This window comes from Oratosquilla oratoria, chromosome 4 (assembly GCF_046742065.1).
Source record: "Oratosquilla oratoria isolate Oo_2021 chromosome 4, ASM4674206v1, whole genome shotgun sequence".
Lineage (NCBI taxonomy): Eukaryota > Metazoa > Arthropoda > Malacostraca > Stomatopoda > Squillidae > Oratosquilla > Oratosquilla oratoria.
In genome coordinates, this window is record NC_134780.1 from 103335 (window position 1) to 128169 (window position 24835).

General features: G+C 38.9%; 1 protein-coding gene across 1 annotated transcript in view; it reads right to left on the reverse strand.

Annotated features, from left to right (window-relative positions):
• Positions 1–221: 221 nt before the first annotated feature.
• The window catches only part of Cdc27 (cell division cycle protein 27), a 29278-nt gene continuing 4664 nt past the window's right edge, over positions 222–24835 (reverse strand). The window contains exons 2-14 of the mRNA XM_076183394.1: positions 18899–18974; positions 17937–18084; positions 16612–17434; positions 8840–9001; positions 6646–6844; positions 6240–6420; positions 5649–5760; positions 5425–5538; positions 5199–5326; positions 4961–5078; positions 4624–4827; positions 1874–2042; positions 222–1743 (exon numbers count right to left, since the gene is read on the reverse strand). Coding sequence (XP_076039509.1) covers positions 1622–1743; positions 1874–2042; positions 4624–4827; positions 4961–5078; positions 5199–5326; positions 5425–5538; positions 5649–5760; positions 6240–6420; positions 6646–6844; positions 8840–9001; positions 16612–17434; positions 17937–18084; positions 18899–18974 — 2556 coding nt within the window. The 3' untranslated portion in view covers positions 222–1621. The remainder of the gene's footprint in view (positions 1744–1873; positions 2043–4623; positions 4828–4960; positions 5079–5198; positions 5327–5424; positions 5539–5648; positions 5761–6239; positions 6421–6645; positions 6845–8839; positions 9002–16611; positions 17435–17936; positions 18085–18898; positions 18975–24835) is intronic.

Consider the following 24835-nt stretch of genomic DNA (forward strand, 5'->3'; position numbering starts at 1 on the left):
CATCGCCGCAAGTAACGACGCCCTAACCCACTTGACCAGAAGCCTTTAACCCCACAATAACCTGCAGCCAATACCCCAATAAATAAAATACATACATATACCAAAGGCTCCTTTCTCCTTTATAAGGGAGGTATCCATAAAATGAATAAAATAAAGATATCAGGTGCCCATTGCCTGGCCAGGAGACAACCAGAAACTAAGTTGGATATTGAAGATCAACATCGAATAGCTGCTTTATTAAGATTCTTATATAAATATGTAAATTAATATTGAAATACACATGTCTACTAGATCATTCTCCCTGACACTATGCACATGACATTTACAGTGTTTAAATAGAGTAAATAACATAGATGATGAGGCACAACTCCAACATGTACAGCAGAACCAACATGACCAGGCTGAAGTAGTTTTCCAAATACATTTAAGGTTTTTTGAAATGAAATTACCTAACAAAGCATCCATCTAAAACTAAATCTTCATATATGCCAATTAACCTTTACTTATATTACAAAATAATACAATCAATCTCTATACATAACCACTTTGTGGTTTTGAATGATACAATTCACACCGGAAAAGCAGAGTAAGAAAAAATATATTTATGAAATGAAAGTAAAGTGTGTGGGGGGAAGGGGCCAGGAAGAAAAAAAAAAAAAAAAAAAAAAAATTAATTATAGAGCTTGCTGTGGTGATAATTCAAATTGCATAATGTGAACATAAGAAAAAAAGACCACATACTGAAGAAGACCAGTCATTTGCAAGACTTGATGAAAAGAAAGAGAAGACCCAATTCAGTGAGTTATTGCACACCACAACATACAAATATAGTACAACTGTACATCACATAGTACCAACAAACACAAACAAAGGCACATTCACACATGCGTAGGAGGGGGGAGGGGGGATAGAAAAGCTGAACCCATGTAATGCCCTTCATTCAGGAAAGGCCCCCAACAAATCAAATACATAAATGACAACTTTGGCACAGCCCTTACAAATGCAAGAGGGAGTCAGGTGCAATAAATCTTGAAATTACTGTAACAATGTTGGCCTTTTCCATTTCAACCATATAAACAATATCATCCGGGTCTTGGAGGAGTCTCACCCTTTGCAGTTCGACAAAATGCTACATGAAAGGGGGAACAGCTCAAACATGCATAGTAATTCTTTTGCAGCTACACTATCCAAAATGAAGAGAAGAGCACAGCGCCAATGGTTCATGACAAGTTCAACACTGAATTTGAACTACTTTAGATAACAACACCTGTGTAGTGGATAAAGCAGATCTTACAAAAAACCACCAACCTACTCAACTCCATGGAATTCAAGATGTATGTGCTGCTATTGTGATCTTCAAAACTCACCCGACAGAATGCATATAGAGCTGCATAATTCTTCTGATGAAATCACAGGGAAGCACACACTCATGCACTACAGATCATAGTTCAACTTCTCCTTTGATACAATAAACATTTTAACAAAAGGTCCATTAAAAATATACACTGGGAACCAACAAATAACTGTATCCTTCTGCATGGCTGCATGTGGGGGGGGATAACTTCAGCCCTTGGACTGAGTTCTGATAATGAGTACTACTTGTTGCCTATGTGCTGTTCTATTATAAACTGTCGTCACTGATGGTTTCCATGTTGGGCAGTTGATGTGGCTCAAGGATCAAGGATTCTTGTGATGACTCGCCTAGTGCCAGAGAACTCCCATCGCTACCAAGCTCACACCCTCCTGAAGTAAAACAAAGGAGATTTTTACCTCAAGCCTCACATTCATGATAACCATAAATAATTTCAATGAAATACAAGTCAAGAGTATACCACAATGAACTACACACATCATGTAATGCTAGAACCCTCACCTGTATCGTTTGGATTATTGTTTGTGGTGTCATCATCATCAGCCGGGAAGCGATTGATGGCAGGATCAATAGCTTCCTTAAACTGATTATTTGCACCTTTTGGATCCAAATCCATTGCCCAAGAAAAGTTCATTAGGGCAAGATGTGTTTTACCTAATTTTTTATGCACCTGAAAATAAATATATATAAGTAAAAGGGAAATTAATAAAGTTAAGAATTTAACAATTCAATACAGGTAGTTGTTGAGTTATGACCAGGTTAGGTTCTGATTGACCAGTTGTAAGTTGGTCTTTATTCTAAATTTATGGATAAAAATGTTAGAATTATCCATCATACACCATACACCTTCGCCATAAATCGAGGCATTCATATCCCAGCTGCTGGGATAAGTGGAGTTCAACTACTTGGCTTATTTCTTTTCAAGGATCTAAACGCCCTCATCTCCAGCTTTGACTTCTGTTGGGGCATGTTAGGCAGTTATCCTTTACTCAATACTCTGCTATTCATGGCGGCTCACTTTCAGCCAATCGATGCGCACAATGTGAGCTTGGCCGGGACAAGCTAGGCTGTGTAACCAAAAGTAGCGACCATGAATTACAGGTCAGAGCAACAACAACAGCTGCCAACCAGTACACAGGATGCGAGCTGGCTTGGCCGTCTCGAACCATCTCACTGGTAAGGCCCAACGAAACCTGTCAAAAGCACATGCCTTGGAACCCAACAAACATCATCACTTCCAGTAGCCATGTCTCTCGCTAACCACAAAGCCGCAGTCATTATCTTAGAATCTCTCCCAGCTGCCTAGCACATGGGCATTGACCTCAACATTCGTCTCTCTTTTTGCACCCGGAGCCAGAATTCACTCCCCACTCAGCGCCAAACACCTGGCAAATCGGTACAGTCAAGCCGCGGTCCCGTGGGCCGCGCCTTGAGAAAGGGATAAAGTGAAACCCTGCTCTTCCCTGTAGATAAAACACACGGTCTTCCAGTGTTTGCTCTCGACAGCCCATACCCAGCATCCACTGATCCTGACAGAGACTGATTTGGTGCGCCACATGAATGCGGGGTCATACTCAGTGGCGGGGAAGGTTTGTTTTTTGCGAGTGGTACTCCACCATGCCGATGGAACTAGTTAATTTTTTTAAGTGCATGATAACTCATACAAACTGGTTGTAAGTCGACAACTATCTGTTCACATTGAGCAACCGTGATGACATTACACAACCCTAGTGCAGCCCCACCTTCATTTCAAACTATCCTCAAACTTCCTTTCCTATCCTAATACAAGATCTATTACTCAAGTTAAACCTTCTGACCACCCTGAACAGCCTCCCCCCTATTCCATACATAAACTGAAGGTGATACAGAAGAAAACTATGCTGATTCCTTGTATGATAAATTGATCTTTGAAGTAAGATTGAACAAAATGAATCTGACCACACTGGAAGAGATGTGTGAGTGTGTGTGAGATTTGATCATGATGTACATATGAATGAGGAGTTTCATAAGAAAAAATCTTACCAAGGGATGACAGAAAGACATGGTTACAAAATAAAGAAGACAACATGTAAGTGAGACAAATAAAGTTTTCAGTGTAGGTGTGTGGAGCCTTGGAATGGTTTGTGATACAACTATGTTCAACAAAACTAAATACACTATACTTTTCTACAGTTTGGCAAGCGAGTAATGCCTGCCAACCAGATGGTTGTAAAGTCGATCAGTCGTAAGTCACAGAGGTTATAAGTCAATGACTACCTGTACTAAAAAGTCCTCATTAAGGGGAACTGTCCTAACCTCCGGGTAGGAGAGTTTGTGATGTTGAATCGAACCAACAATTTAACATGCATTAAACATGTTTAGGAACACTGCACCCAAGGACTTATGATAGTTATCTGCTGTTCGTGCTCCTGAACAATGGACAACGCAAGAGACATTCCCTACTGTCAATCTAAAATACCACCTTCATTTAGAAGTCCAACTCCAAGTGGGCATTTGGCCTTCTGATGGGACCCAAGATGTCTCTCAGTTTTAACCAACTCCTCACCTCTATAAACACACACACGTTTTTACAGAAGAGCAGATACCTGATGACTTCCCCCCCTTTTTTTTTCTTCTTAAAAACTGGTAAAGTAGAGGGAAGAGTAGTGAATGGTGGGATAAGAAGCAAAGAAGGTTGTAGAAGAGAAATGAGCTTTCACAGATTGGTTACAAAATAGGACAAGAGAATCATATGAAAGATACAAGGGAAAGAGAAGTAAAGCATATGATAAAGGAGGCAAAGAGGAGAGCAGAGGTGAAATGGGGTAAGAATATGACAGAGAATTTTGAAAGTAATAAAAAGATGTTTTGGAAAGAAATTAAGAGAGGAAGAGGTGGTGATGGAATGATGATAATGGAAGAGAAGGTAGTGAGAGGAAGATGGGCAGAGTATTTTAGGGAGTTGCTAAATGTGAAGGAGGATAGGGAGGGAAAGGTAGTTGCAAAGGGAAGTGCTAAGAAAATGACAGAGATGAGTGAAGAAAATGGAGGAGAATGGTTTTTATGTTATGTTTTTTGGCTACCTCCCTTCTAAGGGGGAAAAAGCCTTTGATATTATGTATTTATGTCCTGTTTAGTCAGTTACTTTGCAGTAGTATATAACTTGTACCAGTTCTTAATATATTATTCATATATGTTACATGCCACACAAATGTGAGTACTCCACATTTTTTTTACCCCTACTCCATCAACAGTTATTAAGTGTCACTAACCTTTCCCAATAAGAAATAAACATTGGACTCTTTAGGCACAATTTCTCTGAGCTGATTTAGTTCTCGCAATGCCTCTTGGTGTCGGTCTGTAGCATGGAGAATGGAAGCCCTATGGTACTTGCACAACGGATTTTGAGGCTCGACAGCTAATGCCCGGTTTAAGGTAACTAAAGCTGCATTACTCTTTTGGAGTGCATGTTCAACCTAGAAAATAATGTAAAAATGAAAGACAAAAATACAAGAACATTATTTACACAGGAGTGTATACATTAATAAGTTTGAACTTTTGCATGGAGTGTATACAAGGAAAAAGTTTGAATGTATTACAACTACATACCACAGCAATATGACACATTAACACAGAACTATGAGGATGAATGCTAAGGGCCTTGCGAAAGTACACCTCAGCCAGCTGGAACCTCTCTTGTTTGAAGAGCACCAGGCCAATGCCATACCTGTAGAAAAAAAGTTAACTAATGACCAAGAATCTGTTAAAGATAAATTAGAAGATTCAGAGGTAACTAAGTAAACTTGATTTTTTTCTTTCTTTTTATTAAAGTTACAGGTAACCTTACCATGCATTGTAATGCCGAGGGTCAATACGAACAGCATTCCTGTAGCAGTTCATGGCCTTGTCCAGCTCCTCTGTTGTTATGTACTCGTGACCCAATAAAGTATAAGCATATGCAAAATTGGGAGCCACCTGCAACAAGATATCTCTCATAAACATTTTTAAACATATGACAAGGAAAATTCACATTCTAATATCCTAGGCTTACTAGAGTACTCGTGTGTACTAACCTGAATTGCTCTCGAGAAGAATTTTATTGCAGCTTCATGCTCCTTTTGCAGTGAAAAGCAATTTCCCGTAGTGAACCAGGCCTGAGGTGAATTTCGATCCTCGGCAACCAATTCCTGTTTATATTTTAGGAGAATAATGTTAAGAAAATAGAAAATAATGTGCACACACAAAAACCTTCAGTCATGTATTTATTCACAGCAACCACAACCAGAGCAAAACTTGCCTGAGCCAGTGCCGAGAGCTGGACTTCCTTCTGCAGGTGCCACAAAGCAGTGCTATAATACTCCATCAGCTCTAACCGATGTGGCTCTTTTTCTCGTACTTCACTAAACAACCTGTCATAGTAACATCCTTATTAAAACATCCTTTGTTGCATTGTTTTTTATCCAATCCGTAAAACGGGAGACTTGATCCTCAAGGTATTGAGATGGGTAGCTGAATGGGTCTTATTTGCTAATGATGGGAGTGTATACTTTGACTTGACCATCCTCACATTAGAGGGGAAGGGCCTTTGGAACACATGTATATAATGCACATTTTATATATTGAAACCAAAAATGCAATTCACTTTTATAAGTTTTCTTATTTAAATGGTTTAAGGAACTCATCAATACACTCACTCAATTACATTCATAAAACTCTTATTTCTCCCATGTCTGTGATGTACACACACCAATTTCATACCACCCATTCTCATCTTCACATACATCAAAAGGTCCTCTATTTCCTTATGCTTGTTGAGCCATTTTTCTATAAATGGGTCCAAATTAGTGTGTTATTGACATTAGAATATAAGAAAATAAAGTTCACTTACTTTACAGCTTGTCTGTAGTCCGCTTTTTCAAAATAAGCTTTCCCAATGTTAGCTAAAACCCAGCCAGTGTTGTATTGATGACACGGTAAAGCTGAGAGCATTTCTATAGACTTGTTACAGTTGTATTGTGAAAGTTGCAAATATGCTCCACCCATATCCCGGAGCAAGGACATTAATCCCTCTGATCCAACAGAAAAAGAAAGATAGAAATTACTTATATATCTACTTGAATATAAACAGAGAGTGTAACTGTATACTAACAATTATGAATGATGTATTCACAAACATGAATATCACTGGTTCTCATAATTAAAGAATGCTTTTTGGTACACACACACATATATCTCCCCCCTTATATGGTCTAGACAGCAAAATAAATTATCAATGTTGCAGTGCACATCTTTACCTGCTGAATTCCTTTGAATAGTTAATGTTTGTTGCATTAAACTATGTGTGACTGCTGGCTTTTCAGGTGAAATAATCTCTTGGTTCTCACTTTTGTTCTTTTCATTGAGCTCAGTTAAACTGCTTTGGGTTTTGGACGATCTAGTTTTGGCTTTCCTCGCTGGTGATTTTGGGGCTACAAATCTGCTTTTGTTATTTTCCTGTAAAGAATTGTAAATGAAAATTACATACACGTATAACACCACCTCTTACCAACTTTTCAAATAACTTATAACATTACCAAATGCCATTTACTCATTAATGCACAATTTTCCTTACAATGAAACAATTAAATATTTGATGGGAGGACCTCAGGAGTGAAGAGAGGATGAGGGAAAGAAAGGGTGTCTATACCAGTAAGTGAAAAGATAGGTTAGCATGTGGTGGAGTGGAAAGAGGTTTCTTCCTGGTTAATGTGGATGAAGGTGAAACTGGGAAGGGAGATGTGGGTTTTTGTATTTGCATATGGACCTAGTAGTGAGAAGTGTGTAGAGGAAAGGGAGGCTTTTTGGATAGAGTGCATAGAGGGTTTATGGAAAAATGTCAATGTAGTGGTATTACCTTAATGTTAGGGTAGGAAATGAACCAATGGGAGGTGTAGAGTTGCAGGAAAAAATTGTAGAGGAGATGTGTTGAGCGAGTTGATCATAGCAAATACAGTGTTCAGAAAGAAAGTCAAACATAAGTACACAAGGGAGAGGGTAGCTGATGGAAGGGTGGCAGATAGAGCTTTAATGGACTATATACTTTTACTTTTCACTTTTAAAAGTAAAAAGTAATAGTAACCTTATATCCCTATGTTTTCCAATTTTTTTAAATAATATTTTGTGTGGTACTTTGTCAAAGGTTTTTTGTAAGGATAGGAAAGCACAATAGTTTGGGTTAATCTTTACATTTTCCTATGTACCTTTTGTAGTTTCTTTTATCCTCTCTGCACACTTTTACATACTCATTTCTATGATTGATATATATTTGCCATTTTCCCTTTTTTTTTTTTTAATCTTTTCTCCATCTTTTTCATGCTTTTATCTCTTCTATCTTTTGTCTCACTGCATCTTCTCTTGATCCAACATTTAATGTACACCTTCTCTTGTTTCTGTCTTGGTATGCATTTATTCACTCCTTCGTGATAGATTCCCACCAAGATTGTCCATTTCTCTTCCCTTTTATCTCTTCAAAATAGAATATTTCCCAATTTGCATTTTGAAAGAATTTAAGCTTCCCAAAGTCCATTTTGTTGCTTTGTCACTTTTTTTTTTTTTTTGCCAAAAACATAATTACTCCACCCTGTTTCTCATTTCTGTTTTTAATCCAATAATTGTATAACCCATGTCAAACACTATTAGGTGGTAGTGGACCCCTTAATTTTGTCTCCACAATTCTCATTATGTCCGTTTTTTTCATCTGACAGGTAATCATTTAGTTCATTCAATCCTAAGATTAATCCATCTATGTTAATATAGGCCACTTTTAATTTTTTCCTTCTCCATCCTGTTTTCAGTTTCTTTTGTTTTGCTTACCTTGATGTACCATTTTCTCAGCCACATGTCTATGACCTTCCAATAGAACTCTGCTTTCAGCCTCCGTTCTCTTCGCATATTTTTCCTTAGCTTCATCTCTTAGTGTCTTCTTTCTATTTTCTCCACAATCATTTCTCTTTTTATCCATATATTGTTGTAAAGTTCACTCTTTGCTAACTTGCCTGCTTTGGCTAATACATCTTCTACTACCATTTGTAATCTCATTTTAATCCTTATTAGTCTATTTCTTTCTTTTAAATATTGTCCCATTCTATACACTTCTATATCTTTCTCTACTTCCTGGTCACCATCTTTCATTTCTTTTAGAATTGTTATTGCTATTCCCTTTTCTGCTTTTTCTTTCATGTACCTCACCAGACCATGTTTTTCCTTTAATCCATATACAATACACTTTTTCCTATTCATTGTATCTCTGACCCAATTTGCTTTTTCTTTGATTACTTGAATAATTGTGTCCTTTGCATTTTCCTGCATATGTTGTTGTACTATTTTTTAAAAGAAATTTCTTCATTTTCTCTGTTTTCACTCCATTCCTTAATCCTCTTTGTTGACTGGAAAAATCACAATATTCAAACACCCAACAGCTTAAGACAAATGCACATCCAAGATGCTTACCTTAACTGAGTTACTGTTGCAAAATAGCCTCGAAGAACGGCGCACATTAGGATTAGTTTGCCCAGTAGGTGGACTCTGGAAGTTGCTGTTATTTCCAGTTGGAGCAAATACCGCAGGTTTGTTGATGACCAGCGGCTGCTCCTTAGTGTTTCGGCATAGGATCTAGAAAACCAAAACAAAGTGAACATTTTATGTAAATCAATGTTGGATACATTCTAAAGTACTTTGACATCCCAAACAAATACAACTGTTCTTTAATACTTGGGCAAATCTCTCCTTTTCAAGTTTTGCATCCTACTGAGAATGCATACATACATATACCAAAGGCTTTCCCCCTTACAAGGGAGGTAGCCAAAAAGAAAAAAGCATAAAAACCATTCCCACCCATTCCATCCCTAAATACACTCCACTCCCCTCCACCCTCTACTATCCCTCCCATCTTGGTACCTCCTGGATGACGGGTCATCCCTGCATCTTGTCCACTGCCCTGGGTCAGAGGCAGTGTTGCAAGACACAGCACATCCACAGCAAGGCCGCTTCATTAAATCAGCAACACCCCCTCTCTGTCTCCTCATGCAGAAAAGGAGAAGATGGGGAGAAATCCCTTCAGGCTGCATCAAATTTTTCTCACCCATACTACCTCACCCCCCATCCTCCCACCCATTACACCTCATGAATCACAAAATCATCCATATACAACCATTCTCCATTCACCCATCTTCTGTTCTCTCCCGTCTTTCCTCAACAGACATTCCCCTCTTCCCCAAAGCCCCTTTCACCCCATCCATCCATCTCATCCTAGGTCGCCCCCTCATGTTCACTCCCTCCACATCTGCCTTCCATACCTCTTTTACTAGTCTTCTTCACTCACTCATTCCATGTGTCCAAACCATCCCAATACTCTTTCATCCACCCTATGTCCCAACTCCCTTACCACCCCCATTCTCCTCATTTCTCACTCTATCCAGCCTAGTAACCCCTACTGAGAATGATCTTATATTATTCTTCTAGCAACCTATACATACATACATATACCAAAGACTTTTTCCCAAGGGAAGTAGCCAAAAAACAATGGCATAACAACTACTCCCACCCATTCCATCCCCATATACTCCACTCCCATCCATCCCCCTCCCTCCCTATTATCTTGGCACCTCCTGGATGATGGGTCATCCCTGCATCTTGCCCACTGCCCTGGGTCAGATGCAGTATCGCAAGATACAGCACATCCACAGCAAGGCCCTCTCTGTCCTCTCATGCAGAAATGAAGAAGACAGAGAGAAATCCCTTTGGGCTGCATCAATCTATTTTCACACATACTCCCTCACCCCCCACCTACTTCCCCTCAGGCATCATCCATACACAACCATTCTCCATTCACCCCTATCTTCTGTCCTTCCTCAACATTCCCCTTTTACCCCATCTATCCATCTCCTCCTTGGTCGCCCCCTTATGTTCACTCCTTCCACACCTCTTTTACTAATCTTTCTTCACTCATTTTTTCCACATGTCCAAACTATCCCAATACTCTTTCATCAACCCGATCTCCCAACTCCCTTTCCACCCCCTTTCTCCTCCTCACCTCCTTGTTTCTCACTCTATCCAGCCTAGTATACCCTATCATACTTCTCAGGCACCTCATCTCAAACACATTCAAACTTTTCCTTTCTTATGCTCCATATTTCTGCCCCATACACTGCTCTCGGCACAGTCACTCCTTCAATCTCCTCTTAGCATCCATTCCCAAATGTCAATTTCTGATTACACTTATTAATCCCCCCAAGGCATTTACTTGTTTCTCTCAGTGTATTCTACATCCACCTCCACTCCTCCCTTTCCCGCCATATTTGCACCCAAGTATCTAAAATTATTCACTTTCTCCAGTCTCTCTCCCTTAATACTCGCTTCCATTCTGCTGCCACTTATTCCCCTTGTACATCTCATCATCTTACTTTTACTCACATTTATCTTAAACTTTCTTCTTTCTCACACTTTCCCAAACTCTATCACTAACTTCCTCAATCCCTCCTCTGACCTTGCTATAAGCTCAGTGTCATCAGCAAACAACAGCTGGCTTATCTCCATTTTTCTACTTCCATCCTTTCCTCAAACACCTAACTATATACCCTAGATTTCATGATGAGGATTGGGGACTTAAGATATACAGGAACACATTTAAATAGACACACACACATACATATACACAAACACATAGAAAGACAATTAGACACAGACATATTTTGATATACACACATGCATACACAGACATGAAGAGAGAGAGTGTGGCAGTACAATTATTGCTTCATATAGACCTTTCATTAATTACAATGACATTCCACTTTTTTTTTCCAAATAAGGTACCTTCTATGGTCTTCCATTCCCTCTCTGGACAATCTCTTACTCCAGCCTCCCACTTTCATGCATATCAGTTCCTAGCTATATTTAGCATTCTAACTACTCAATATTTTCCATGTGCAACTGTATATAAACCTTGTGCTCCCCACTCTCGAACACTACCATTACCTTACTCTTTGATACATTACCTTTCAGTTTTCCTTTCCAACAAAGCCCTATTAAACCCATTCACAGGCTACCTCCCTTGTAAGGGGGAAAAAGCCTTGGTATATATATATATATATATATATATATATATATATATATATGTATGCACTTTCCTCTGCCTCTGGTATCAGAACAGTCATCTATATATACTAGGCTCTTCATCATCCATTCTTGCCTATTTCTCTAACCTGTTTGTGGTGGTCCTACGAGTCAAACATTGAAGAGGCTCACTTTCCCATTGCTCATCTTCAAATTTTACTACATTTCAACTTTACCTGGAGGTTCAGACCCCAGGAGCTGGTACCTGTTCTCCAGACTAAGTCCAATATTTATTGACATATTTCCCCCCTGAGTCTCTCACAAACCCTACTGTAGTGAGGTCATGCCTTAACCACCATTCTCTCTAGAATACTCATATTATATTAATTTTCTTTATTAATATTGTAACCTTGCTAGAACTTTGATTACAGAAATATGGTCATATAACCATTATTAATACTGTGTTATGTCTCAGATATATATGTATATATATTAGCACTATTATTCTATACTGAAAACCGCATCCTATAAGCCTATTTATCTATGGTGTTATAAAACATGGAACATAAGAGAAGAAGAGAGAAGGAGTTTGAATGTGTTTGAGATGAGGTGTCTGAGAAGTATGATGGGGGTTATGAGGCTAGACAGAGTGAGAAATGAGGAGGTGAGGAGGAGAACGGGGGTGGAAAGGGAGCTGGGAGATAGGGTTGATGAAAGAATATTAGGATGGTTTGGACACATGGAAAGAATGAGTGAAGAAAGACTAGTAAAAGAGGTGTGGAAGGCAGATGTGGAGGGAGTGAACATGAGGGGGCATCCTAGGATGAGGTGGATGAATGGGGTGAAGGGGGCTTTGGGGAAGAGGGGAATGTCTGTTGAGGAAGGACGGGAGAGGACAGAAGACGGGTGAATGGAGAGTGGTTGTATATGGATGATGTTGTGATAGCATGAGGTGGAATGGGCGGGTGGATGGGGGGTGAGGTAGTATGTGTGAGCAAAATTTGACGCACCCCGAAGGGATTTCTCCTCGTCCTCTCATTTTATGTAATGGGGGGACGGAGAGGGGGGGTCGCCAATTTAATGAAGCGGCCTTGCTGTGGATGTGCTGTGTCTTGTGACACTGCTTCTGACCCAGGGCAGTGGACAAGGTACAGGGATGACCCGTCATTCAGGAGGTGCTAAGATAAGAGGGAGGGTGGAGGGGTGTGGAGTGTATTCAGGGATAGAATGGGTGGGAATGATTTTATGCCTTTTTCTTTTTGGCTACCCCCCTTGTAAGGGGGAAAAAGCCTTGGTATATGTATGTATGTTATAAAACATAGTTATATGTCCTATATACTCTCAGTATCCAATTTCCAATTTCATCTGGTCCATGTGATTTCCTAACATCTAGGTTTTTGTATTTTGTCTCTTACTTCTTTCCGTGTTACCTTTATTTCTTTCATTTAGGGGGATCTTCCTTGTTGTCCATCTTCCCAAAATTATGAACCCTCAATTGTAAAAATAGACCTGAAATGTCTGATCATAACTTCTGCCATTTCTGTGTCATCTATATATTCTTTATCTCCTTCATGCAGTTTTACTATTTCATGTTTATCCTTTAGTTTGTCATTTGTATATCTGTAAAAGAGTTTAGGTTGATCCTTACATTTGTCTATAATCTTTTTCATAATTTCTTTTTTTTCTTTCCTGTGTATATCCACATATTATTCATTCCTAAGTTTCATATGTTTGCCATCTGGATGTTTTTTTGTCTTTTTTTTTCCAGGCTTTGTCTCTTCTGTCTTTAGCCTCACTGCACCTTTTGTTATACCAACATTTAGTATCTTTTTTTGTTTCTTCTTTGGTACATATTTATCAATTCCTTCCTTGTACTTTTCTTTGAATATGTTCCATTTATCTTCCATCTTTGCTTCCTCTTTGGAGAATTTCTCCCAATTTGTGTTTTGGATGTACATTAATCTTCCTTCTCTATGTTTATCATTCCTAACTACATTGTTTTTTCTTTTAATTCAAACTCTTATTAGTATATGGTCACTCTTTTCAATTGGTGTTTTATACTCCATTTTGTTCACAATATCTGGTTCAGAAGTTAATATTAAGTCTAGTTTCAACAGTTCCTCATTGTTTCTATATCTAATTTTTTTCTTAACCCATTGTGTATCCAATGGTCATATCCACCAGAATGTTGCTCTAATGTTCTTCTCCCCCTTTTACTGTCATTTCTTCCCAGATTATATCCTTTGCATTAAAATCACCCATGATTACTGTTACTACCCTCTTTCAGTAGCTCATTTAGCACATTCATTGTGTCTTCCAGTAATTTAGAATGACCGCTATCAGACCAAGCCTCTGTTTTTGGTGGTACATACACTGCTACAAATTTTCTGCTTTTCAACTTTTTGTTTGCAATTTTGATCATAATTAATTCTACATTGCCTTTGCCTTCATTAATCTTTGTCACATTTAGACCCTTTTTGGTCAATATCATGACACCTCCTCCCTGCTTGTCTGTTCTATTTTTCACCCAGTGGTTGTATAGACCTTGTCTCATTATACTTGTTGATAGAGGTCCTTTCAGTTTTGTCTCTACAATTCCCATAATGTCAGGTTTCTCTATTTCTAGATAGTCATTTAGTTAATTAATTCCAGAGATCATGCCATCGATATTTGTGTATGCCACTTTTAGTTTCATATTTTTTTCTCTTTTTTAAGTTTCCATTTTTTTAATGTACCATTTTTTCACTCTCCAAAAAAACTCTTTTTTTCCGTCTCTGTTCTTTTCTCATTTCTATCATTGGCTTCAATTCTGAGAGCTTTGTCTTTCTCTTTTTCCTCATCACTCATTTCCTTTTTTATCCATGTATGTTTGAATTTCTCACTGTTTGCCAACTTAACTGCTTTTGATAATACCTCCTCAGCTATCATTTGAGTTCTTAGTTTTATTTTCAGAGGTCTATGTTGTTTTTCTTTTGAATATTTGCCTATTCTGTAGATCTTGTGAATTTCCTTATCAAAAGTTTGTCCTTCATCCTGTATTTCTTTCAAAAATTTCCTGAGCTATTTCCTTCTCCTCCTTTTCTCTCTGGTATTTATACATATGTTTTTCCTGGATCAGGTGTGATCTCACCACACCAGATCCAAAGCATAACACCTAAGCAGATGACTAGACAATAACCCAGCCCAGCAACTAAAAAATAACAGCTACGAACACCCAAATTTACTTAAAAAACAGTGGCTTAGACAAAATGAATTGGAGACCTTCACTCTGAAATCATCAGTGACTTTGTTTAGCCAATACACCATGAGACAGAGCCAACCAATAGTAATTCTGAATGGACAAATCCTTCTGAGGGTAATGGTTGGGGGTGAGTATTTTAGGCCTCGCTTAAACTGTAAAATCAAAGTATTAATAATAGCAGGATGTACCAAAACCACCGCAAACAGAACACCAACAAACAAAAAACAAAATCCTTTCCATAGAAAATAAAATAAAAATAATAAGTGTACAGTTTACAAGAGCCCTCAACTACCCATCTTATTACATCATACAAGAACAACCAATTGAATACAACAAACAAGTACACCAGCAGTATACTACTGAAATATCTACCTGCATCACACAATACATACATACATATACCAAAGGCTTTTTCCCCCTATATGGGGGGTAGCCAAAAAGAAAAATGCATAGAAACCACTCCCACCCATTCCATTTCCTATATATTCCACTCCCCTCCCTCCCTCTTATCTTGGCACATCCTGGATGACGGGTCATCCCTGCATCCTGTCCACTACCCTGGGTCAGAAGCAGTGTCGCAAGACACAGCACATCCACACAATACACCCATACAAAAACATATTCACACCCAGATCACAATACAAGCACCCAAAGTCCAATGATTGAACACCCTTCCCTACCAAATCCCTCCAGACATTAATCCCATACAAAAAATGCTCACATGAGAAGTAAGAACCATATAAATGTGACAAAACTGCATTTGGGTCACCACTGAATACTAAGAAAATATCAACACAGAATAGGCCTGGCAATGGAAATAATCTGTCCCTGATGCAACCATCACACAGAAGACAGAGAACACCTCATCTTACATAAGACTCATTCTAACCTTAATGAGATAGGAACAATATTTCGTCCTGAGTGACTAGGCCAATACAATGGCTGTTGCTAGTTATCTGGAAAACATGGGACTCCTGAATGACCTGGGGCAACAGAAAGATTGACTACTCCATCCATTATCACCCCAGATCATTCATTCTGACCCTCACACATGCTCTACTAATGCAAACCTATTAAAGTTTCAAACTCTGAAAGTAAATCTCTTCCACTATTGAACTTTTCACATTTATTTGAACCAATTGGCAAAACCAGATTAATGTACATATACCCACATAACTAATAAATTACTATAACCCATCTGACATAACTGAAACCCCTCTAATAGAAATAAAGCACTGTATACACAACCAAATGAATTACTGTCAATTACTCCCAATCACACAAGGCCCAACAATAGGTCTATCTATATACCATGTGCTTCTTCTCCCTTATAAGGAAGGCAGTCCAGTCAAGGCATGCACCTATTGCCATCTACCGCCCTTGTTTCCCTTTTATCTTAGCTCCGCGTGGATGAGAGGTTATCCTTGTCTCCTGCCCACTGCCTGTGTCGGAAGCAATGCAGCAAGATGCAGCACATCCACAGGAGGGCTGGTTCACTCACATGGCAACCTCTCTTCTCCATCCTCTCAACAACAATAGGTACCTGCTAGTAATAGTACTGCAAAATGGACATCAGTCAGAACCATCTCACTAGCACCCATCTCTTACCTCCATCAGGAGGTGCAACCCTGGGCGCTGCCATTTGGTCAGTCGTCTGGTCCCAAGACTTGTATCAACTTTAACTATCCTGCAACCGCACACACACACACATTCTATCACATAAGACCTGATTACTGCAACTACTTTCCTACACATAAAAACAGACCTACACTTTTGAAATACTGACAACAGTCCAGCATTTGTTCCCAGGAAATCCAAAAACAATTGCCAACTACTATGAGGGATAAAGGTTCTCAACCACTGAATTTTGAGGCAACAATTATTGATATTTACTTGACAAAACTGAAACACTTGTCATATGTTTACTTACCCGCTTTGTACTAGGAGGAACTTTGGAAATGGGATCAGAGTCCAACTGTGACAGTGATAATGGTGGACCTAGGAAAGCGACAGAATTAACTGTGGAAGAATCCAATTCGCCCGGGCTAGTAACTTCAAGGGGCAGTACTCCAAAGCTAGGAGTGAGGGGGCTCATCACACCTGGACTGCCATTTAACACACTCTTGATGCGACCAAACTTCTTCTTCTTGGGGGCATGGAAGAGCCCAGTGTCTCCTGAATCTATCGACTCTTGCACTTTGGTTAGAGTCACAGATACAGGAGTGCTAAGCCCCTTTAATGAGGGTATTGGCGTACTCGTTGTATTATTCACGTTCTGTATAGGGGTATTAAGTATTGACAAATTATTTCCACTGTTACAATTGGGAGTTGGTGTTTGAACGCAGTCTGTAGTAGTGTTGACCGAGACATTATTTAGAGTATTATTAGCTACTCCAAGGTCACTGTTCACAGAAACATGATTGGCACTGCTAGCACTGTTGACAATACTGACAACTGTGTTTCCATGACAAGTATAAAAGTTATCCAAACTGTCAACACGGAACACTTTATTTGGGTCCAGCTTCTCCCCTTGGTCACACAATGCAACAAAAGAATTCCATAGGAAGGGGTTCAGCTTCAGTGACCTTTTGAAGGCCTCTGCAGCACGTTGTAATCTTTCTGTCCTTGCACATATCCGCCCTAGTAATTGAAGCGCAAAACAAGCAATGTCCCCATATTCAATGGCCAAGTCATCTACACTCTTGGGACGTAAGACACTGCCACCAGTTAATACACACTCAGCCTCTTCCAATCTGTAATAGGTAATTCAGAATTTAGCATCCTTAAAATCATGGCATAAGTTAGGAGAAAGGAGAGAAATATACATACATACATATATATATTAAATTGTCACAGTAGTAAGTAATCTCTTGTATAGCCCAACTTTTTTAATCTAAATCATAATTGAAATTCAAACAAATCTAACCTTACCCTATCTCTAGAATATTCACATGGTAATATTAAAATAATATTAGAAACAAACCTCTATAATTAATTTAAAACTACTCGAAATGAAAATTAGGGAAATGGATATAAAGTAAAAATCTCCCATTTCACTAATATACCATGGAAACAAATGCAATAAGCACCAAATCAACAATGAAAGATATATAATTTCCCATCACTTTTCAGTATTGGCAGCAAATTACTCAATAGCTTGATCTCGTACCCACATCTAAACTATGAAACTTGTATTTACCTACATCTAAACTACGAAACTCATATTTTCTATACTAGTTCTTAGACAATACTTACTTGTTAAGATCATAACAACACTGTGCCATAAGATGTTTAAGCTGGGGAGTTCGTGAGCCATGTGCATGGAGGATGGAGTATGCACAGCCAGGCTTTCCATTTCGGTAGTAACAAGTGGCAACAAGGTACAGGGCTTCATCCGAGTCCACTGTAATACACAAACACATGTGACTGTTCCATCACCTATTCGCCAGCAGAGTAATGGCACATGTATTGTAATCAACCCTCCCACTCCACACACACACACACACACCAATAAGTCTTCCATTTTTTGGTTTGCAATAATCCAGCCTTCTCTATAATGCAATATCACATTAATCATGGGAAACTTAATTAGAAAATATCCCTAAAATAGATTTGCATGCTAAAGTAGTAGCATATTGAGAGAGCCTCAGTATTGTAAAATGCAGTATATAGTTAGCCAATTACTGAACTACCACTTGAGCACAATTTCTTATTACATGTTATATTGCATGTGTGTAACACACACACATTCAAAGACCATGGGGAATCACACACACAACATATGCATGGACATAAAAACCCATCTCAGCACCATGTCGGTGAAGGGTCATCCCTACCACCTGCTACATTCCTCAGATTGAAAGAAATGCAGTAAGACATAGCACTCAATAGCAAGTTACTCCCCTACCAATTGATTATATGGAGACCTCCCTCTTTATCCCCACAAAATATTTTAGAGGATCATTCTTTCTTCATTAGAGGTTAACAATTTCACTGCATTTTCACATCTTTACACTAAAATGTTAAAAAATTGTAATACCTATCCGGATTTCACTGCATTTTACAACTTTCCTTAGTTATTCTAGTTACTGTATGACAATTTTATTTAAGTGAGGGAAACCAGTCGGCTAATCTAAATCTGAAGGCAAACACTCCATACAAAATGGTGCGTGTGTGTGTGAAATCTTCACTGAAAGCATGCCAGAGGTTTCACCTACCTTCTGCCAGCAGACGTTCAGCAAGAAAAGTGGCATCACTGAAGGCATAGTGGTTTAGACAGTGCCAGATGGCAGCCTGAAAGAAAGCCATGACAATAATTTTATATCTGATTTGCCAAATGCAACTCAAGACATATATATATATATAATGTGTGTGTATGTATATTCACACATACATGTGGGATTCTTACACAGATCTTATTATTATGGCACTATATATAATCTACATTCTTTTTATAACCATGATAAAAACTCCATAATCATGAGGTAAAATTCAAGATTTCTGCACTTTAGTAGTGTGTGTTTTGATTGGATTCAATGTTTGAGTGACATCATTTGCCTAGAGCAAAGTCTATTTGGCCTTTTATAGTAGTATGATTGCTATGGTTTGGACACATGGAAAGAATGAGTGAAGAAAGACTAGTAAAAGATGTGTGGACGGCAGAGGTGGAAAGATTGAACATGCGGGGGCAACCTAGGATGAGATGGATGGATGGGGTAAAAGAGGCTTTGGGGAAGAGGGAAATGTCTGTTGAGGAAGGATGGGAGAGGACAGAAGATAGGGGTGAATGGAGAATGGTTGTGTATGGATGATGCTGTGATGCATGAGGGGGAGTGGGTAGGGGATGGGGGTGAGGGAGTATGTATGAGAAATAAATTGATGCAGCCCGAAGGGATTTCTCCCCCATCTTCTCCTTTTCTGCACGAGAGGATGGAGAGGGGGGTCACCAATTTAATGAGGTGGCCTTGCATAAAAACGGCACGGGAAACATGGACTGGAAGTGAAGCGTTTATTCCCGAGATTTTGTCTACTGACTTTCTCAAAGGAATGAGCATACTGGATCGTGCAGAGTTTATACCCATGCTTGGTGGCTCAAGGGGGTATGCAAGTGTGGAACGTTGTGTTCCGATTGGCCCGATGAGACAGCCAATCGTGAGGAGCTATTCCCACTGAGGGCCCTAGTGAAGCTGCCAGCCTTACTATTGATGTTGGGACGGGTAATGTTTACAGCTTCTATAAAATTTCCTGGTCTTTTTATCCATACCTTTGTGTAATACCTCGGCCTGGTTCCATTGTGGGATGTGCCCAGATTCGTCTACATGCACCACCATTGCGTTGGTGAGCCTATGGTGACGCAGACATGAATAAAAAGACACTGCCACTTGGTGCAATATCAACGGAAAGATGATGATCCTCCACACTATGTGAAGAATTCAAGGCCTCCACCAAACTCTTGTTGTCAACCAAGCAGCGTGGTACTCGCCCAGGTGACCGAAGCCCCTCACTCTTAATGAAGACATCTCCTCTGTCATGGTAGTCTCTCACCTTTAGTGAACTGAATAATGTAATCGTATTGCCTCTCTTTGATCTCTCAATGTTGGCCTATCCAGTGCTTTTAGTCTGTGCAGGCACATGCATGCATGTGTGTATTTACCTTGTATTATACGGGAAGGGAGCTATGCTTGTGGTGACCCGTCTTTGTATCTCTCAGCATCAAGTTTTTTCTTAAAATCTTGAATAGTGTTTGCACACGCTGTTTCTTTGTCTAATTTGTTCCAAGTATCTATCACTCTGTATGGGAAGCTGTTTTTTTTCTTCAGATCTTTTCTGTGATGATCTTTTTTTAGTTTCTCTTCGTGTCCTCTCGTTTTCCCATTGTTTGTCCCATTTCAATAAAAAGTAATTCTTATCTAAGATTTCCATTCCTTTCAATATTTTATAGATAGTAAGTCTCCTCTTTCCCTTCTTTGTTCCAGAGTTGGTAATTCTAATTTGGACAGTCTTTGCTCATATGTCATTTCGAAAAGAGTTGGTGCTAGTTTTGTTGTTGCTCTTTGTATTCTTTCTAATTTTTTTTATATTCTTTTTGGTACTGGGTGTCCATAGTGTTGCTGCGTACTCAAGTTTTGGTCTTATTAGTGTAGTTAGAATTTTTTTTATCATTTCCTCGTCCAAATAAGCAAATGCCACTTTTATTTACCTCAATAAATTGTAGGTTTCTCCGACTATTTTATTAATGTGCTTATCTGGTGTCATGTCCTTGCTGATTATCACTCCAAAATCTTTCTCCGAGTTAATTTTTTTATCTCTTCACCAATTTTGTAACCTTTCTATATTCTGTTTTTATTTTTTCCAAATTCTTGATATTGAATTTTATTTCCCACTTTTGAGTCCATTTCCAGATCTTGTCCAAGTTTTGTTGTAATGAGTTGCAGTCTTCCTCCGTTTTTACTTTCTTCAGTATTTTTGCATCATATGTGTGTATGTAATTTACCTAGTTGTATCTTACGGAATGGGGAGCTATGCTTATGGTGTCCCATCTCCGTATCTCACCATGTCTAGTTTGCTCTTAAATTCGTGTATGTTTTTGCACACACTATTGTTTCATCTAGTTTGTTCCACAAATCCACTATTCTGTGGGGGAAAAGCTGTTCTTTATCAGGTCTCTTCTATAACTGTCCTTTTTGAGCTTCCCTCCATGTCCTCTTGTATTTCTCTTATCCCAATTTAGTAAGTCTTTTCTATCAAGGACTTCCATACCTCTCATGATTCTATAGTCAACAAGTCACCTCTTTCTCTTCTTTGTTCCAGAGTCGACAATTCTAGTTTTGACAATCTCTCTTCATGTGACAGTTTTGAAAGTGTTAGGGCCATCGTAGTTGCTATCTGGATTCTCTCAATTTTCCTTATATTCTTTTTGGTACTGGATGACCAGTGTTGCTGTGTACTCCAATTTTGGCCTAATCAGTGTGACTAGTATTTTCTTTACCATTTCTTCATCCAAGTAAAAGCCACCTTTATTGATCTTAAAAAGTTGTAGGTTTCTCCAATAATTTTGTTTATTTGTTTACCAGGGGACATGTCCTTTGTGAGGATTACTCCTAGGTCTTTTTCAGATCCCACTTTCTTTACACCAATTCTATATTGTCCTGATATCCTTTTTTTTTTTTTTTTACTTTTTCCAAATTCCATTATGCTACATTTCTTTAAGTTGAAGCCCACTTCTCACTTCTGACTCCATTCCCAAACCCTGTTCAGATCTCTCTGCAGCGAATCACAATACATTTTATTACTCACTTTCTTCAACGGTTTTGCATCATCTGTGAAGAAGCTCATTTAACATTCCACAACCTTGTCCATGTCATTCATATAAATAGCAAACATTATTGGAGCCAATACTGATCCTTGTGGAACTCCACTAATCACCTCTTCCTAAGTAGAACTCTCATTTTTCTTCCATGCAAGAAATCCTCCATCCATTTCAGTAATTTATCTTGTATCCCTCCTATGGTTTCCAGTTAATAGTTTTTTTGTGTGGTACTTTTGTCAAAAGCATTTTGTAGGTCCAGGAAAGCACAATCAGCCCATCTGTCCTTTTCCTGTATTATATCTAGTAGTTTTGAGTAAAAACAAATCAAATTTGTGGCACATGATCTTCTCTGTCTAAATCTGATTTGTCTAGAATTTAGTATTGTTCTCCAGATGTTTTATCCACATATTTTTCATAACCCTTTCACAAATTTTGGCTACTGTGCTTGTAAGGGAAACCAATTTGTAATTTGTTGAGTCTTTCTCGTTTCCTACTTTATATATTGGTACGATATTGGCATTTTTTCAGTCTTCTGGTACTTTTCCTTCTTTGAGTGAGCAACTTATTATGTTAAATATTTTGTCTATTAGTTCTTCTTTACATTCTTTTTGTATCCAGCTTGTGATTCCATCTGGGCTGTGCGACTTCCTGATATCAAGGTTCACTATTTGTTCCATTTCCTTTTTGTATTACTATTATTTCCCTCATGGGGGGGTCACTTCTTACCCCTCATCTCAATGTTGTACATTTGTATCACGTGTTCCTATCATGTGTGTATTTAACTGTTGTATCTATCTAGTTGTATCTTACAGGAAGGGGAGCTATGCTCATGGTGTCCCATCTTTGTATCTCGCAGTGTCCAGTTTGCTCTTAAATTCATGCATAGTTTTTGCACACACACTTGTTTCATCCAGTTTGTTCCAGGTAACCACTTTGTGTGGGAAATTTTTTTTTTTCCTTTCAGGTCTCTTCTATAACTATCCTTTTTGAGTTTCTGTTCATGTCCCCTTGTATTTCTCTTATCCCAATTTAGCAAGTCCTCTCTATCAAGGACTTTTGTGCTTTTCATGATTCTGTAAATGATCAGCAGATTGCCTACTTCTCTCTGTGTGCAAGAGTGAACAAGTGTGATTAAACACAATTCAACCAACCCTCTCATCACAACACCTCATGGGTGAAGGGTTGCCCTATTCTTTATCACATTATTTGGATCAAATGTGGTGCAGAGGTGCAGTTATTTCACAGGAGGGCCCAATGCTGAATTACCTCAACCACTTCATTTTATGGCGACAATCCTTCTCATCCTCTAAAAATAATTTATGAAGCAAACGAGAGGAACATACCTTCAGGGCACATCACTGCTCCCCCCATTCACTTTCATCTTTCATTCTCTCTTTCCTGCTCAACATACATTCCATATGCATCCACACCCCCATTCATCTCATCTCTTGGTCTTCCTCTCAACCTCCCTCCATCCACTTATGCTTTCTAAACTATCTGAACTATTCCTTCCTCATTCATTCTTTCCCAAACCACCTCAGCACTCTTTGATCTACCCAATCCATGGGCTCTTTCCATCTCACCTGCACATTTCTCATTCTATTTTTGTAACACCTATCATGTGAACGCATTTCATAAAGTCTTAGTTTCTTCCTTTCTGCCTCCTTTATATTCCAAATATCTGCTCAATGCAGCATCTTCATACAACTTTCATCCCTAAATACCTATTTTTTTTTTTTTTTTTCATTACAACCAGACATTTGCTTACTTCTTTTACTCTGTAATTCACCTCCACATCCATTTCACACATACTCAACCTCCTACTACCACCATTCCTTCGATATCACATTCATTTGCAACTTTCTTCTCTTACATAGGAACTCATGATAGGTACCTGACTGTGCTGGTCTTGCAAGATGGACAGCAAGGCTGCTGCCCATTTTCAAAACCTGCCCACCCCCTCACCCCCATTGGGAGGTACATCCCTGAGAGGCTGACCCCTAGTGTCTGGACCTGGCCCAAGATCCATCACTGATCATCTTCTATTGTATTTCTTGTACCTTTTCACACATAAAAGGCACAGAAATACTTGATAGAGAGGACTTGTTAAACTGGGACAGGAGAAGCACAAGAGGACATGGAAAGAAAATAAAAAACCATAACTACGAATAGACTGAAGAAAAACAGTTTTCCACAGAGTGGTAGACACTTAGAACAAACTGGACAAGGAAATAGTGTGCACAAAAACCATTCACGAGTTTAAGAGCAAACTAGACACTGCGAGATACAAAAGCGGGACAGCACGAGCGTAGCTCTCCTTCCCGCAAAATACAACTAGGTAAATACATGGAGAGCTGACAACCAGTGACTGCTTTTCCTGCTACTCTCAGCTGGTGACAAAGTTCTTAATAACTACAACACACACAAGTCCCAACTTTCTTCCAAGAAAGATCTGTAGGAAGGCCTGAGGATTGTTACCAGCCACTGTGGGGCTGCAGGCTTCCAGTCAGTGAAATTCAAGGCGATAATTATCATTCTCTTGTATAGTGAGTCCTCATTATATGGTACATATGCGTTCCTGAAAACCTTACCGCAAATTGAAATTACCGTATACTGAACCCAAGTTTCGACTTATGGCAGACATATCTTCTCCCTGCTCTTTCCTCTTCAAAATATCTAATTTTACCTCCAAAACACGAGCGGATACCGTATCTGTGAATTTTTCTTACTGTAAATAGAATTGAGGGTAGTAATTACCAAATACCGTAACTGTGAATTTACCGGATAAAGAATTACCGTACGAGGAGGACTCACTGTATACACTTCCAAACTCAATCATCAGCTA